Source organism: Oryzias latipes, chromosome 2 (genome assembly GCF_002234675.1).
Source record: "Oryzias latipes chromosome 2, ASM223467v1".
NCBI lineage: Eukaryota > Metazoa > Chordata > Actinopteri > Beloniformes > Adrianichthyidae > Oryzias > Oryzias latipes.
This window is the reverse complement of record NC_019860.2, coordinates 21,771,721-21,787,638: the sequence shown is the minus strand read 5'-3', so window position 1 is coordinate 21,787,638 and position 15,918 is coordinate 21,771,721. Positions and strand designations below refer to the sequence as shown.

The 15,918-nt window shown below is 44.3% G+C and overlaps 1 protein-coding gene across 3 annotated transcripts in view; it reads right to left on the bottom strand.

Moving 5' to 3' along the window:
• LOC101161615 (sodium- and chloride-dependent GABA transporter 2) overlaps positions 1–15,918 on the bottom strand; it is a 45,612-nt gene that overhangs the window by 18,384 nt on the left and 11,310 nt on the right. The window contains exons 1-4 of one of the 3 annotated variants that reach the window (XM_023965865.1): positions 4,009–4,666; positions 3,384–3,430; positions 2,738–2,976; positions 2,490–2,624 (exon numbers count right to left, since the gene is read on the bottom strand). In XM_023965865.1, coding sequence (XP_023821633.1) covers positions 2,490–2,624; positions 2,738–2,976; positions 3,384–3,391 — 382 coding nt within the window. In that variant the 5' untranslated portion in view covers positions 3,392–3,430; positions 4,009–4,666. Of the gene's footprint in view, positions 1–2,489; positions 2,625–2,737; positions 2,977–3,383; positions 3,431–4,008; positions 4,667–15,918 lie in introns of those variants that run through there. The other 2 variants (XM_023965864.1, XM_023965870.1) reach the window with 2 other exon arrangements.

Here is a 15,918-nt window from a genome sequence, read left to right as displayed (position 1 = left end):
CATATGACTGACCTTTACTCATGTTATTACTGAGAGTTGCAAACAAAGACAGAAAGAATGCATTGTTCTCCAATGACACAAGAGGGAACAAAACTTGGTTCAAACGAAAGAAAACCATACTTCATTCATATGTGTACAAATACACCTTTGTTCCAGCAATCGTTTTGGCTTAAGAAGCTAAATTCATTTGAAATAAAATCAACGTTTTTTTTTCTCTGAGGTGTCACCTAAAACCAGCAGTAACCTTTCATTACCACAATGAACCCTCCAAATTCTAACAGTCTGTTGTTTCACAGTTTAATGTTTAGAGGTGGGAAGCACGCAAGCAAACGGTCGGGAGAGGGGCGGGCACGTTTAAACAAATAAAAAGACTATTTCAGTTTGTCAAAACACAAAGTATCCTGATAAAAATCAATATTATATCAGTTATGAAAGAAAGTAACGGTGAAATGGCTAAGAGCAGCAAAAAGCAGAAACCCCTTCCCCCGTCATTATTGATTTCTTTTTCAGCAGACTTCTGGCTGGTTGAATTACCCCTCCCCCACCCATGTTAAGGAACATTTTTAAGTCAAATTCAGATTCATAAGTTTTCTTCACCAAAAAACTAGCCAAACTAAAGATCCACACTCAAAAAATAAACCGCACTTCCTGTTGCGGCTCGGTATGAACCTTTTTTAAGATAAATCCGCTACATCTACGTTACTTTCCCAAAAGGCCGTGTCAAATAACCACTATGTACATTTTGCGCATTTTCCACCTATGAATTCTCAGTCTTTCGGGATCCATGCATGATCTACATAATTCATAAGTGTTACTTTCGTTCGTTGTTCGTCGATATGCGCAGATGTCCATCGAGGGTTTTGGGTCTATACGTCTAATGCAGTTTACATGTTTTTTACGTATTTCATACGCAATTATGACGTAAATCTTATGCAATTGTGCATGTTTTTTGCGAGATGCAAACTAGGTGCTTACCACAACCGTTCCTTACATGTCTGACAGATGTTTGACGCATAGATAACTTTTATTTTGCGAACACGACGCACATGTCACGTTAAATTATGTGACTGATGCACGAATCACTAACGAATTGCATATAACCATTACAATTATCACGCACGGATCACGTTCTACGTTGATTTACGTGTTTTTTTTGCGTTGTTTAGTCGTAATTCTTCTTCGCTGGTTTTAACGTGCTTCATTCGTGATACAGTGATCCCTCGCTATGACGCGGTTTACTTTTCACGGTTTCGCTACTTCACGGATTTGTATCGTACATTGTGTTCTGCATTCTGATTGGCTAAAAATCACTCCGCTTCTTTCCTACCTGTGCGTCAATAACGTTGCAGTTTAATATGTACACGTACGTAAAACAGCTTGCAGAATTTACAACACGTACGTGCAAATTCTCTTGCAATTTCGAGTTTCTCTAAAACCCATAGAAAAAAGAGCGACAACAACTGCCTATCATGTTCTTCTCCCGAACAAACACACCTGAACCGCGGGCTTCAAAGGGAGAAAACACTGCAGAGTGGAGTCAGGATGCAGCGGCTCAGTCTGAAGAGCAGTGAAATACACCTGAGTCACTATTTGTCCCACTGTACTTTGTATTTTTTTCATAATCATTTTAAATTTTCTCCTATTTAAGTTAATTGGGTCGCCTATTTAAGTTAATTGGGTCGCCCACCGCGACCCAATTACTTGGGTCGCGGTGGGCGGGGCTAATCTCCGCAATTTGAAGCCTTCTGTTCACATCGATGATTCAAATTATTATTTGACAGTACAGTACAGAAGTTATTTGTTGAAAAAAACGTTTCTAAAGTACTTTGATTTGTGTAACAAATGCTTGAGCCTGTAAATGGTTTGTTCTTTCTTTTCAATGTATAATAGAGTATTTGATTGAAAAATAATTGTAAAAAAAATAAAGGTTTCTACTTCACGCATTATGCCTATCATGGGTTCTTTTTGGAACGTAACCCCCGCGAAAAACAGGTTGTTTACTGTACATCTGTAAAAAACTGACGTTAAGACCACAACTTTTCTCACTTTTTCCACGTATGACCAATTTTCATTCGTCCAATATGTGCCAAATGTGTGACACGGCCTGAGGCAGCATACTAATTCATTTTACCAGGTGACTGCGGCAACAAAAACTTTGTTGCATGTTTTAGTGGCCTAATAATGAAATTAGGGTGCTCATATGGCACATCCAAAAATCTAAGAGGACATGCAGTTACCAGCTTTTTCACATTTTTTTGGAGTTTGACCTTTAACTTTGTTCAAAATATATAAAATCACAATAATAAATGTAGTTGAAAAGATACAAAAATCCTGATAAAATGATTTTTTCTAAAACTTCATGAACTGTGCCCAAACCAGACAGCCAAGATATTACATCAGAATTTGTAATTATATGACAAAAATCTATATTTTTAACACTTAAAATGTATTTTAATGTGTGTGCGGACGGCTTAGTAAGAGAAGTTTACCTCCAAATATTGGGCAGATAGTCTTCCAGGCGCTGACCCCTCCCAGGCTGGTGTACTGTCCCAGCGAGGTCTCCAGGAGGAAGAGGGGGATGCCACACAGCACCAGGAACAGCAGGTACGGTACAAAGAAAACACCTGGACACAGACAGGCGTTGCTAAAAGCTCATGGGAACCCTAGAGATTGGTGTCAGACAAAGAGAAATAACTCTTTTCAGACACGTCGAGAGCGATGAACTTCCTTCCTTTACCTCCTCCATTTTTGTAGCAGAGATACGGAAACCTCCAGACGTTGCCCAGCCCGATAATCTGCCCCGCCACTGCCAGGAGGAACTCGGCCTTGCTGGCCCACTGCCCTCTGGCGTGCAGGCCGTCTGCAGCGGCCTCCTTCCCGTTGGGGAGTCCCGCCGCGTGGAACTTCTTCAGCGGCTGCTCGACTGAAGCGAGCTTGTCGGCCATGACCGGTTCCGGTAGGGACATGCACACACCCCTGAGGAAGGAAATGAGTTACGAACAATTCCATAAAATTGAAATAACACACAGGGCAAAAAGCGCTGACATGTTTGCAGCCTGGACTGAGCATAAAATGCTGAGTGTCATTTGCTGCATGACAGCCTGGCCGCCTCACTTATCTAAGATGAGAGTCTCAAGGACAACTCATGTGGGTGTGTGTCCTTTATCTGCAACTTGCAGGACACTCTGTCACTAAACTTGCCCGTTTCCACTCATCCCTTCATTTCAACCACGGCATAAAGATATTTCCCAGACCAAACATTTTGAGTTGTGAGTGACAGCAAAACTTTTTTTTTTTGCACATTTATGTCTCAGGTATGTTTTTTTTAAACAGTTTTTCTGTCATAAACCTGGATTTTTATTGTTTTTTTTTGCCACTCTTACCTGACCATTTTTTCCGTGTCGACCGCCGCCTCAGTTGTTTAACTTAACTGAAATTATTCAAGCAGAAAAAAAGGACAATTTAGTCAAAGATCTATACATACAGCCTCACATGACATCAGTTATGAAACTATTTCATAACACTGTCATTACCAGTATCTTTCTATTCACCTTAAATGAAAGAATTCTAGAAAATTATCATGAAAATAACATTTGTTTTTATTTTGGAGTACCGTCATTTTTGGTGTGGAATATTACATATTTATATGTATATTTTTACTGCTGTTTGTGCACACATTCTTTATTTTTATCAGTCTGTCCTGATAGCATCTTTCTATCTATTCCACATTTCTTTATATCTTAATTCAAACAAATGGATTTAATCCACTTATTTGAAATAAAATTCTTAGAAACTGCTCGTTCTTAAATAACAAACAGTGGTCGTTTATGGTAAACATCGGAGGGCATCACCCCCGGGGCCTCATTTTTGGGGGACCTTTATTCTTTTCCTTAAACGCGCGTGACCTCACTTCCACCGCTCCGGCATACCCTTTTTTCGCTTCAAACACGTGACCAGGCAGCAGCGGACGTCGCTGACATAACGGACTCCCTTGCTTCTGTAACTCACCTTTCCCCATCACTCCCACGAGCCTGTGGGGCTACAACGGGCGCAGCGACACGGTGACTACAGCTGCGCCGCGCTTTCAGGACCGGCTCTGCCGGCGCGCTGCCGCACCGCTGTCATGTAACGGCACAGCGTCGGCGCGAAACTCAGCAGAAGAGAGGCGTGTTTCAGATCCAGGATGCTGCTCAAGCAACTAATTCGGCGACTTTACGTAAGCGGCGCTCTCACAGTCGCTCTCTGGGTCGACTGAAAAGATAAACGTTGAAGAGTTCAACAGCACATTTCCTACCTTCTCTGTTTCCTGTACTTCTCCTTACCGGGACTACCCCCCCGCTTGTGCTGTGAAATGGTCTGTTCCGGTCATTGGCAGCTTTTCATTGAGGCTAGCACGCGTGGTGGATGCACGTAAAAAAAAAGAGGTTACCAAAGTAACAGCATGGCATTCTGGGTATTGTTGTTTTAATGAGGTGATATAACCAGCAAGTCTCGACTCTTACGTATGCCTGCTTTGTTCTGTGTACCTGTTTAAACCAGAAACTGACAAACTAGCTAACAGGTCAGAAGCAAAAACAGTTCAATAGGATGAGTAAAGATAAGGAAGTATAATATATAGTTTAAAAAAAAAGGTAATTTCAAACAAATTTACCTTATTGCTTCTTAAAGAGTAGTGCACATAGGAGTCAGGGGTGCAACTTATATAGAGAAACTTATATATGTAACTTCTATAACTTGTATTATATATATATATAGAGAGAGAGAGAGAGAGAAGGAACACTGGGGCTAAAATTGCAATAAGATGCTAATATGTATATAAAAACATAAAATTGGGAGTAAAAATAAAGGCATAAAATAAAGTTAAATACATACAATAATATATATTAGCAAATTAGATCAACTAAATCAATAAAGGGTGAAATTAAAAAGGTGGGTGTTGAGAATCTTCTCAAAAACTTCTATGGTCTCTGCGGCCATGAGGCTCTCAACCAGGCTGTTCCAACACATCAGCACCAAAACCAAGTTTCTGATTGGTCGAGGCAACCAATGTACATCAAAGTGCCGCTGTTTAAAGTCTAGAAATTCACAATGTGCTGCCTCGATTATACCGCGCCACTCACCATTCCCACCATGTTGGCCACTAAATTTGTGCCATAGTACATCTCACCATGTGTTTAGAATGACTTGACATTAAAGTTTGCCTCCTCGCCATACAGAGTGTGTCTACGTAGATATTATTAGCCCTTGTACTATCTTAGATGACCCCCCCCCCCCTTACCCTGACGTGTTATTCCCACCATGACAAAGGTGGATAAAAGTGGAAAGATTTCATGTAATCCATGGACACCAGTGAAGATCACAAATCATTGAAGAAAAAAGGTTCAGAGCACTTTCTAGTGCAGTGTTTTTCAACCAGTGTGCCGCGGCACACTCGTGTGCCGTGGGAGATGGTCAAGTGTGTCGTGGGAAATTGCCCTCATTAACTGATCTAAAAACATTTCCCATCTCCAGGAAATCAGCTCTTTGTTTATCCAAACAGGCCCTGAGAACACTGAGTAGTTAGGAATATAAAAGATCATAAAATTAATTTTTTTTTTTTTTTTTTTTTTTAACTTGTCCTGTCCAACAGCTAGGCAAACAGATGAGAGCTGAGGGCCTCTTGTGTTGGACATATTTTATTTTAACAAGAGGGGTTATTCATCTTCAGACAAACCAAAGGTATGTCTGAATAAACCCCTTTTGTAATTGAGGCCAAAATTTATTAATTTCAATCATGTTTGAAAATCTTTGGTGTTGCACCGGACGGAAAAGGAAAGAGGGGAAGAAGAGAGAGGGACGTTAGAGAGAGGGGGGGGTAGGAGGGTGATAATAGGAGGGGAAGGGGGGTAAGACCATGAAGCAGCATAGAGCAGACAGGTTTACTGGTTGTTTATCGTTACGGTACGGTTCAAATGTAGTACAAAAAGGGCGGGGCCTGTTCACACACACTCAAATATTATCAACACACCTGCTAGCCGCAAAAATGTCCACATGTCAACATGCACACAAAACAGATAGTGTTCACGAACGCATACCTATGCCTTTAAACCAACTAGTGTGAAATCTTTCATTCATTCAATCATGCAAACTATTAGTGCAAAGGTGAGCTAACACCTGTGCTCAGGTGAGTGTTTATGTTCTTCTAAAATGGATGGTGGAATGTGAAAAGAAGGAGGAGGAGCGCCCAGCCACCCCCACACCCATACCCCCGCCGCAGCAGCAGCGGCAGCCGGAATTCCCCCAACGCCACACGGGAACAGGCAGGGAACAACCGCCCCCCGGGCGACCAAGACCGCCACCCAGGCCAGGGCCAGCCGGACCGCCGCGAGGCCCCCAGAGCCAGAGAGCAGGGAGGCGCAGAGGGAAAGAGAGCGCCGCCCCAGCCCAGCCAGGAAAGCAGCCCCCCGCCGCGCCGGAAGAGCCCAACGCAGGGCCCCACCGGAGAGGGACGCCCACAGCCCCAGACGAGCACCCCACCACCACCCAGGAGTTCCGGGCATCCCCCCGCCCCGACCCCAGGTACGAGCCAGGACCCCCCAAGGGAGACCCGCTCCGCACTCCAGGCAGCCACCCACCCGGCCCACGGTTGGTCCAGGTAGGAGCAAGGCAGGGGCCCGCCGCCCCCGCCCAGGAGGGGGGAACCCCGGGGAAAAAAGGGCGGCCCACAAGGGATGTTATAAATATGGCCCGACCAGGCTCGGCCATGTTGGAAGTTTGGCGGGGCCCAGCGCCCAGGGGCAAGGACCAGGACCCACCCCCCAGGGACACGAACACCCCCGGCTCAGGTGTAATATGAACCCCCCCACCGTGCGGAGAGAGCACCGCCGGGCCCAGGGAGCCGGCACCCAAGGGACACGGCCGCCATCGCCAAGGGGCCCGCACCCCCCACCAGGGAAGGGGTAGGGGACAGATGGACCCAGGTCCCACCTTCCTTGTAAAATGTGTGTGCGTGTATGGGTGTTTGAGAGGGTGTTTGTGTGCATGTGTGTGTGTTTATGTTTGAATGTATATATTGAAGGGGGAGGGGTGTGTGTACTAAGGGGGGTGCAGTTAAAATTGGCGAGTAGGGCACTAAGGGGACATCTCCTGATTACTCACAGTGATGTCCCCTCACCCTCCACACCAAGGGGCCCTAAATGTCTAAGGTGCGGTTAAAATTGGCGGGTAGGGTGCCAGGAGGACATCTGCTGCTTGCTTGCAGTGATGTCCAAGCACCCCCCCTACCAAGGACCCTACATGTCTAAGGTGCAAATAAAACCGAAAGAGGGGGGGCCCACTCCATACGGCAACCATAGGAGGGGGGCCACTCCCAAGTAGCCCCCCCCCAAGGCGCATCGCAGGCTAGACCCCCCACCCCCTCACCCTAATATGAGGTTATATAAGGAAGGGGGTAAGTTGGGGACAGCTGGTAGACTGTCCCCCGGTGGTCAAACAGCCGTCCCCCAGCCCACCCCCAGCAAAGGGGCCAGGGCCACCCAGCCCAGGGGCCCACCCCCGGAGGCGCCGACACCCCAGGCCCGGCACCACCCACCCCACACAGAGAGAGAGGAGCCAGAAAGCGTCGCCCCCCCCCGGAGCAAGCCCAGGCCCCCACCCCCAGACGCCGGCCCTAGAAGAGCTCTGGTCAGGCCTCGACGGGACCGAGGAGGCCAACCGGCCGAGGCAACCACTGATTGCCTCAGCGGAGACCCCGACCCGCTAGCCCCCCCGACCCATACTAATAATGGGCCCCCCCTCCCCCCCAGAACGCCCCCCCACAGGACAGGGCCGACAAGCCCCCCACCCCAGACCCCGCAGCCGAAGCGGGTGACACCCAGAGCGACCGGGGGCCCCGAGAGGGTTGTCCCGTCCCGCCCCAGAGCCAGGGAAGGGCCGATCCCAGCCCCAGGTGCAGATGGGCAGCCCATCCGGCGCCGCTGGGCCCCCCCCACCCGAGCAGGGCCCCCCGCCAACCCCCCCCAGCACAGGCAAAGGGACCACCCCCCCAAGCCAAGCCAGACCACCACCCCACCCCCCCACCACGCACCCCCACACCCAAGCCCAGAGGACCACGCAGCGCCCCAGCCCGCCCCACCCAGGCACCGGACCCGACCCCCCGACCAACGGAGCCCCCCACCGCCCCCGCCAGGCACCGGAAGCCCCGACCCCCACCCCAAACCACGGCAGAAGGGCAAGGAGCAGCGACGACCAAGCCCCCCACCCCCTAAGTCATGGAGTCAACCACAGGAGACCAGAGAGACTGAATTCTTTCAAAGTTACTTGAGCTTTGGGCTGACATTTTTTCCAAGCTGATATGATCAAACAGCAGATTTCTGTGTTGACTTATGTTTATATTTTTCTTGTTTTTCCAATTCATTAAAATAGTTTTTTTGGCAATACAAAGAGTTATGAAAATGATAGAAGCTAATCCTTCTTCTATATCGATGGCACTCATGTCACCAAGCACACAAAGTGACGGTGAGGCAGTGATTGAAACCTTAAGCCAGACTGATAAATCGGCACATACCTGCTGCCAGAGAGCCTGGACAGGCGTGCAGAACCACAGTGCGTGCATGTAGCTGTCGGGTAGATTATTATCACAGTGCTCGCAAATGTCTGAGTTACTGAGACCCATCTTGAACATCCTCTGTCCAGTGTAGTAAATTCTGTGAAGAGTTTTGAGATGGATTAGCTGCAGATTTGGACTTTTTGTCAGTTTAAAGGTGTTTAGACAAAGTTCTGACCAGAAGCTTTCATCTGTGCTGATGCTCAAATCTGCATCCCATTTTTTTGTTGGAAGGGCAATATTGTTATCTAAATTACATAAAAGTTTGTATATTTTGGAGAGAGTTCTATTCATTGAAAAATTAATCAGAGTGGTAACTACATCTGGTAGCTTTAAATCGTCGTCTTTAATTTTATACTTTTTAGTAATACTTGATTTAAGTTGCTGATATTCCAAGAAGTTATTTATTCCATGTTTGTCTTGAAGTTCCTGGGGGGTTATGAATCTTCTATCAATAATTACGTGCTCTAGTTGTTTTATGCCCCCTGCTTGCCAAGCTGGGAAGTGAATCATTTTTTTGTTAATAAGGATGTCCGGGTTGTTCCAGATGGGTGTCATTTTGCACGGTTGAATTGATGATTTTGATATTTTGAGAAATTCCCACCAGGCTGTTAAGGTGGCATTTATATTAATGCTTTTGAAACAATCCTGTTTTTTAACTGTTTGGCTAATAAATGGTAGCTGTGACAGGTTGATCTTTCCACATAACGCCTGTTCCAAGTCTAACCATGAGTTGGTTTCTGGATTATTTTTTAACCATTTTAAGATGTATTGTAATCTATTTGCAAGAAAGTATTTGTGGAAGTTAGGTAATTCTAATCCTCCACAGTTTTTTGCAGATTTTAAAGTTTTTAGACTAATTCTTGCAGGTTTGTTGTTCCATAGAAAGCTTGATATGGATGAGTCTAATGTTTTGAACCATTTTAATGGCGGTTGTGTGGGAATCATTGAGAAGAGATAATTAACCTTGGGTAAGATTTTCATTTTAACCGTGGCTACCTTGCCCATAAGGGACAAAGGCAGGTTGGTCCAGCGTGTTAGATCGTCCTGTATGCTTTTCAGTAATGGGGTGTGGTTTAGCTGCACCAGTTCTGATAGTTTGGGGGAAAAGTAGATAACCCAGATATTTGATATTTCCTGTTTTAACTGGAATTGTGAGTCTTTGTTCCATATTCCTGTTGAGTGGTAATAAAACAGACTTATTCCAATTAATGGAATAGTCTGATATGGAGGAGAATTCATTTATGATCATTGCTGTTTCATTTACAGAATGTAAATTCCTTAAAAACAGTAATATGTCATCCGCATAAAGACTAATTTTATGATGGCTGTGTTTGGTTTTTATTCCTATAATGCTCTCATTCTGTCTTATTGCTGCAGCTAAAGGCTCAATGAATATAGCAAAAAGAGAAGGAGAGAGTGGGCAGCCCTGTCTGGTTCCTCTTCCAAGAAAAAACCTGTTTGAAGTCTGTTTATTAGTTCTAACTGATGCATTGGGGTTGTGATATAATATTTTGATCCAATTGATGAATGATTCTCCAAAACCAAACTTCTGGAGGGCAGCAATAAGGAACTTCCAATTAACTCTGTCAAAGGCTTTTTCAGCATCCAGCGATAGTACCGTCATTTTCTGGTTTTTAATGGTGGCAAAGTCTATTATATTAACTAGTCTACGGACATTATCATCCGAGTGTCTGCCTTTGATGAATCCAGTCTGGTCGAAGTGAATTATGTGAGGAGTGATTTTTTCTATTCTCTGTGCTAGTGCTTTGCAGATAATTTTTACATCTGCATTGATTAGAGAAATAGGGCGATAGCTTGAAGGACTAGTGGGATCTTTGTCTGGTTTTAGAAGAAGAATTATGTTGGCTGAGTTCATGTTAGGTGGCATTGATTGGCTCTCATTAATAGATGTGACAGTTTTATAAAATGTTGGTGCCAGTTGTTCCCAGAATTCTTTATAAAACTCAGCAGGAAAGCCGTCAGGCCCTGGTGCTTTACCATTGGGCATAAGTAACAGAGCTTCATGAAGTTCAGACGGCGAGAGCGGAGAATCTAAGTTTGTGATTTGATCCTCATTTAGCCTGGGTAGGTTTACATTATTAAGAAATGAGTCAATACTTTGCTCTGACGGATTGATCTGCGGTGTGTACAGGTTTTTATAAAAGTTTTCAAATGCGTTATTAATTTTGACCGGGTCATGGGTGACATTTCCTGTTTGGTCCATAATAGAGGTGATTGATGATTTTTCTCTGTTAATTTTAAGCTGATTAGCCAGAAATTTGCCAGATTTATTAGAGTTTTCAAATCTTTCAAGTCGTAGCCTTTGTATTTGAAATTGTGTTTGTTTATTGATGATGTCATTTAACTGCAGCTTTAAATTTTTCAGATCTCCCAGAATGCGTTCCTGTGCAGAAGCAGCATAAGCAGTCTCCAGGGTTTTGATTTTATTTTCTAATTCTAATAAATCTGCTTTCTCTTTGCGTTTTTTGTGCGTTGAATAAGAAATGATTTTCCCTCTCATGACTGCCTTTGCTGTTTCCCAAAGAACGCACGGTGGGATGTCTGGAGTATTGTTGAAGTCTAAGAAGGTTGCCCACTCTTTTTTAAAGAATTCAAGAAATTCCTGGTCCTTTAACAGAGACGTATTAAACCTCCAGGTTGTACCAGAGGGTGTGGATTTTTCCCTAGAAATGTTCACAGAGACTGGTGCATGATCACTGATAATAATTGGATGGATATTGGAGCTTTGAATATTTTTTAAAAGAGAGTTACTGATTAATAAATAGTCCAAACGGGAGTGTGAATAGTGAACTGGAGAAAAAAATGTGAACCCTTTAGTGTTTGGGTGACATGAGCGCCACGCGTCGCAGAGACCCAGATCATTCATGTACTGCTTTAGAATACTTGCAGATCGCCATGTACGCTGATTTGCTGCTGTGCTGAGTCTGTCAAGTTCAGGGTCCAAAACAAGGTTGAAGTCTCCTCCTATAATGATTGTGGAGTCAGAGTAAACTGAGAGTGAGGTGAAGAATCTGTGAAAGAAGGAAGAGTCGTCAACATTGGGACCATAAATACTCACTATACAAAAGTCCTTATTCTGAATGGATATATTAATGATTACAAATCTGCCTTCTGGGTCAGTAACTGTATCCTTATGAGTAAAATTAAGATTTTTATTAATTAAAACAGCAACTCCTCGTTGTTTGGAGTTGTAACTGGCAGAGTATATAACTGGAAATTGTAAGCAGCACATAAGGTGATCCAAAGAATTTGATAAATGGGTCTCCTGCAGTAGAGCTATATCTGCTTTTAGACCATCCAGGTGATTTAACACTTTCAGTCTCTTTGGCTCAGAGCCAAGTCCACGCACATTCCAGCTAACGATGTTAAGACTGTTCATAACTGCTCTGACTGAAAAGGTGTAAAGCTAAGTAGTGCTTGTGTACCAGTCCGTGTGCGCGTGCCCGCATTGAGAAGCGCTGTGCGCGTGAACGTTTTCTGGCTATGTGAGCTGCGTGTCGTGTGCGTCCTATGAGAGCCTGTGTGAGGTGATTGCAGTATGTCGGCGTGTGTGTGCGGGATCGCATGTGCACGCCCCTGTGTGCGCTTGTGTGTGCGCGCGCCCGCTCCGTGCATAAATAAATACTTACCGAGGATGAGTTGCTTCCAGGTGATTTACATATGATGAGGGGGGAGAGGGGGGGGAGAGTAAAGGAAAGAAAAAAAGAGATAGAAGGGAAAACGAAAACAACAACAAAACAACAAAAGAAACATGAGTGGGACTGAGGTGACGAAGAAAAAAAAAAGACTGTTTTCCTGCGATCGAGGTGTGGATTATTGATGATCCGGTTTTCCATTCATTGAAGTAAGTTTAGCGGGTTTCTTCTGGGCAGCGCAGATGTTCTCAGCGCGGATCTGAAAGCCTTCAGCACAGCCAGGGGGTGATCTCCGGGTCCCGGAACAGCCGGCCGTCCACGTAAAGTTTGTCAACGGCCACAATCGCTCTCGAACCAGCAGCAAGATGCTTCCTCCTCAGCGGGAACAGGATCTTCCTTCTGCGGAGGATTTCTGCCGGGAACTGGTCATTAACGCTGTAATGCGTGCCTCTCAGTTCCCGTCCGCGGCCCTTCACCAACTCCTTCTGTTTGAAATGTTCGAATTTAGCCACAATAGGACGCGGGCGCTGGTGGTCGGACCTTCTTCCTCCGAGGCGGTGAACCCTGTGGAAGGAGATCTTCTGCACCTCCTCCTTGGGGAGCTTCAGGTGGACCTGTAAAAAGGATCTAACGGTGGCCTCGGGGTCTTCTCCTACCTCCTCTGGAACCCCCGCGACCACTAGATTGTCCCTCATGCTCCTCGACTGAAGATCCAGGAGGGTTTCCTTGATGGATCGGTTCTCCTCGGAGAGACGGGCGGTGTCATTGCTCAGGGTCTTCACGGTCTCTCTGAGGGCCTGGTTCTCCGCTGCGAGCTCCCGCACCTGCTGCTGGCTGAATTCCAGAGACTCCCGCAGACCTTGAAATTCTCTATGGAGGATCTCCAGCAAATTGAGGCGGCCATCAAAGCTGGAGAGCTTTTTGTCAATCGAATCCAGGATATCGCTCATTCCGCTGCCCGGAGAGGACACAGCCCCGGGAGAGTCCTCAGGCCGTTCACGCTTGGCGGAGGGGGTGGTGGTGGCGGTTCTGGGCTTCACCATGTTGCAGGTATTAAAACACTCGTCAATGAAATTCTCCAGGTCCTCCAGGCTGACAGAAGCTTAATACTCTTAACAGGTTGTGTTAGTTAGCAGGAAATATTTTAATATGGCGGAAAAATGAAACAAGATCGAAAATGTTTGTTCAAATGCTTACGCGCCGCCAAGTCGACTCACCACACTCGTCTCGCTGGGTCTCGCGATACTACAGCATCACACTCGATACTACAGCATCTCGATACTACAGCATCCACTCACCAAAATTAATTTTTCTTTGTGTTTATTTGATTCTATTAAAGACATTTTGATAAGAATGACGGTACCGCGATTTGGCTGCAGCTAAAGCTGTTTGCGGCAAAGTCCCGCCCCTTTAAATGTCTCCGCCAATCATTCTTGAAGGCTTGATCACATGTCATCAGTCTGACCAATCAGAAGTGGTTAAAGTCTTCACTTCCTTGTTCCAATTTAGCTCAAAAAGTCTCTCCGTTCTAAAAAAAATACCAGCCAAAGCTCGTCTTTAGCGGTGTAGCTTTCCACAGAATCCAGTATCAGACCGTGGAATAAGTGAACAAAACAATGAAGCTCAGAGACGCGAGTCTTTCTGCCCTTTTGCGGCAGTTTTCACACTACATCTCCCATTAAGCATTGGGTTAAAGGGACAGCGTCTTAGCGTACAATGAGTAGTCCTTAAACGTCTTGAAACCACAACAAACACAAATCAAACCGTTTTTGAATTTTCTAACTTAATTTTTATTTCATCTTTAACAAAAAAACAGCTGCAACTTCCTGCTTTTTCTGCCACAATTATCACAAAAATGGTTAAAGTGTGCCGTGGCTCAAAAACGGTTGAAAAACACTGGTCTAGTGGGTCTAGATGACCCAACTCCCAACATTAAAGGGCCTAGAATAGCACAAGGGTTAATCAGTCGATTTTTCTAGAGTTTCTCTTCTTACTGATGATAAAAATCACATGAAGAAACACAAAAAGTTCTAGTTTCATCTGTGTCCCTCATATGGAATCATGTACCCAGTCAAACACCCCAATTCTCTAACAAGGCCTGCATTATGTTTTAGTACAATATAAATTAGATTTGTCCACCAACTGCTGGAATTCGGTTGTAGAGTATTGAGAAAAAACAGCAGCGTCTCCCTCCAAATACTGGAGTCTATTGTCCCCCAAATGGTCCTAACAAGTTAGACCCCCTGAAGCAGCAATACACAGGTTTAACAGGCTGTGTCATTGCCTGCGCTCATTTAGCAGGGCATTTATAACTCCAGTAAAAAAATAGCTCCTCCCTTTTGTGCGCACACTATGGACTTCATTCAGGAAATTGAATTCCATTGCTAAGACATATTAGATTACATCACTTGGTGAATAAATCTCAAACAACGTTGGTGGATGTACTGGAAGTTTCAACAGCCACTGAAGCACATTTTCCTTAGCAGGCTGTAATCAATTATATTCCTAGATACCACTTAATAGTGGTTTCCACGGTTTTAATACTTCCCAAATGGAATTAAACTCAAGATTTGAGGCTGACAGCTTGCTTTGTCCATTCACAATGTCCTGATCCCTGCAATCCTAGAAAGTTTCCAGGATTCTCTCTGGGTTGTGTGAAGCTTTGACAATTTCCTCATTGTATTACAGAGTTTTACTCTCTCTCACAGGCCCTTTTCCTTACTCAAAGACTGATCTAGTTAGAGGATCACTTTAAATCTTACTAAGAAAACTGCCATGAGGAAATAAACCTGTCAAGGGCCAAAAAAATGTCAAATCTTTTTAGAGGAAAAAAGCTGTTTACCCAACAAAAACACACATTTTTATTCTCTATATGATATGATAGAGTTACATATGCTTCATTTAAGTACTCAATGCCGGATCTGCAAAGGAGAGAAAGGCAATGTCCCAATAGGTTGTGAAATCTAAACAAAAATGTGGTGATTTGAATTTATGAACAGATTCAAAAGGCTTTTCCCAAAATGCCTCTAAAGGCTGTCAGCGATTTAGCACACAATTGAGACAAATACACCCATAAACTTGTACCTTGTTCACTGACATTTACTGTCTTCTGGATTGTTGTGAATGGGAGCAGGAAGACAACACTCTGTGCCGCTCATCACTTCTGTCATATCTTTATGGTTATGATTATAAATGTAGGTGATGAGTTGGGAAAAACAAGTCCACGTGGGCTCAAAAATAACTTTACAAGAGTCCTACTTAAATTACAGCTCATTTAACCAAAGTTTAAGGCCTATTCATAAACTTATTTATGTTTGGGCTTTGGTTATGCCACCTTTAGCCTGCCAGCATTTAAGCTTCAATTATAGCAGGAAGACAAATCTCATTTAAAATGTGCTATCACAAGTGTAACTACTTTATTAAAACCAAACTTTAGAAGAAAAAGTATTGTCAAGACGTACTTATAATATCACTGGAATATCAATCTTAGTAGAATAAATACATTAAAGTAATTTCTTTCCTTTTTCAATAGTAGCAACGCCAACCTAAAGACATTTTCTGCATTCAAGAATGCCAACAGTTTCCATCCAAAGCCTCCAATTGGTACCAATTTAATTCTATGTCATAAGTAATTCACTTTGTCTTCCGTGATACCTGAAGGACCTTTGACATAGA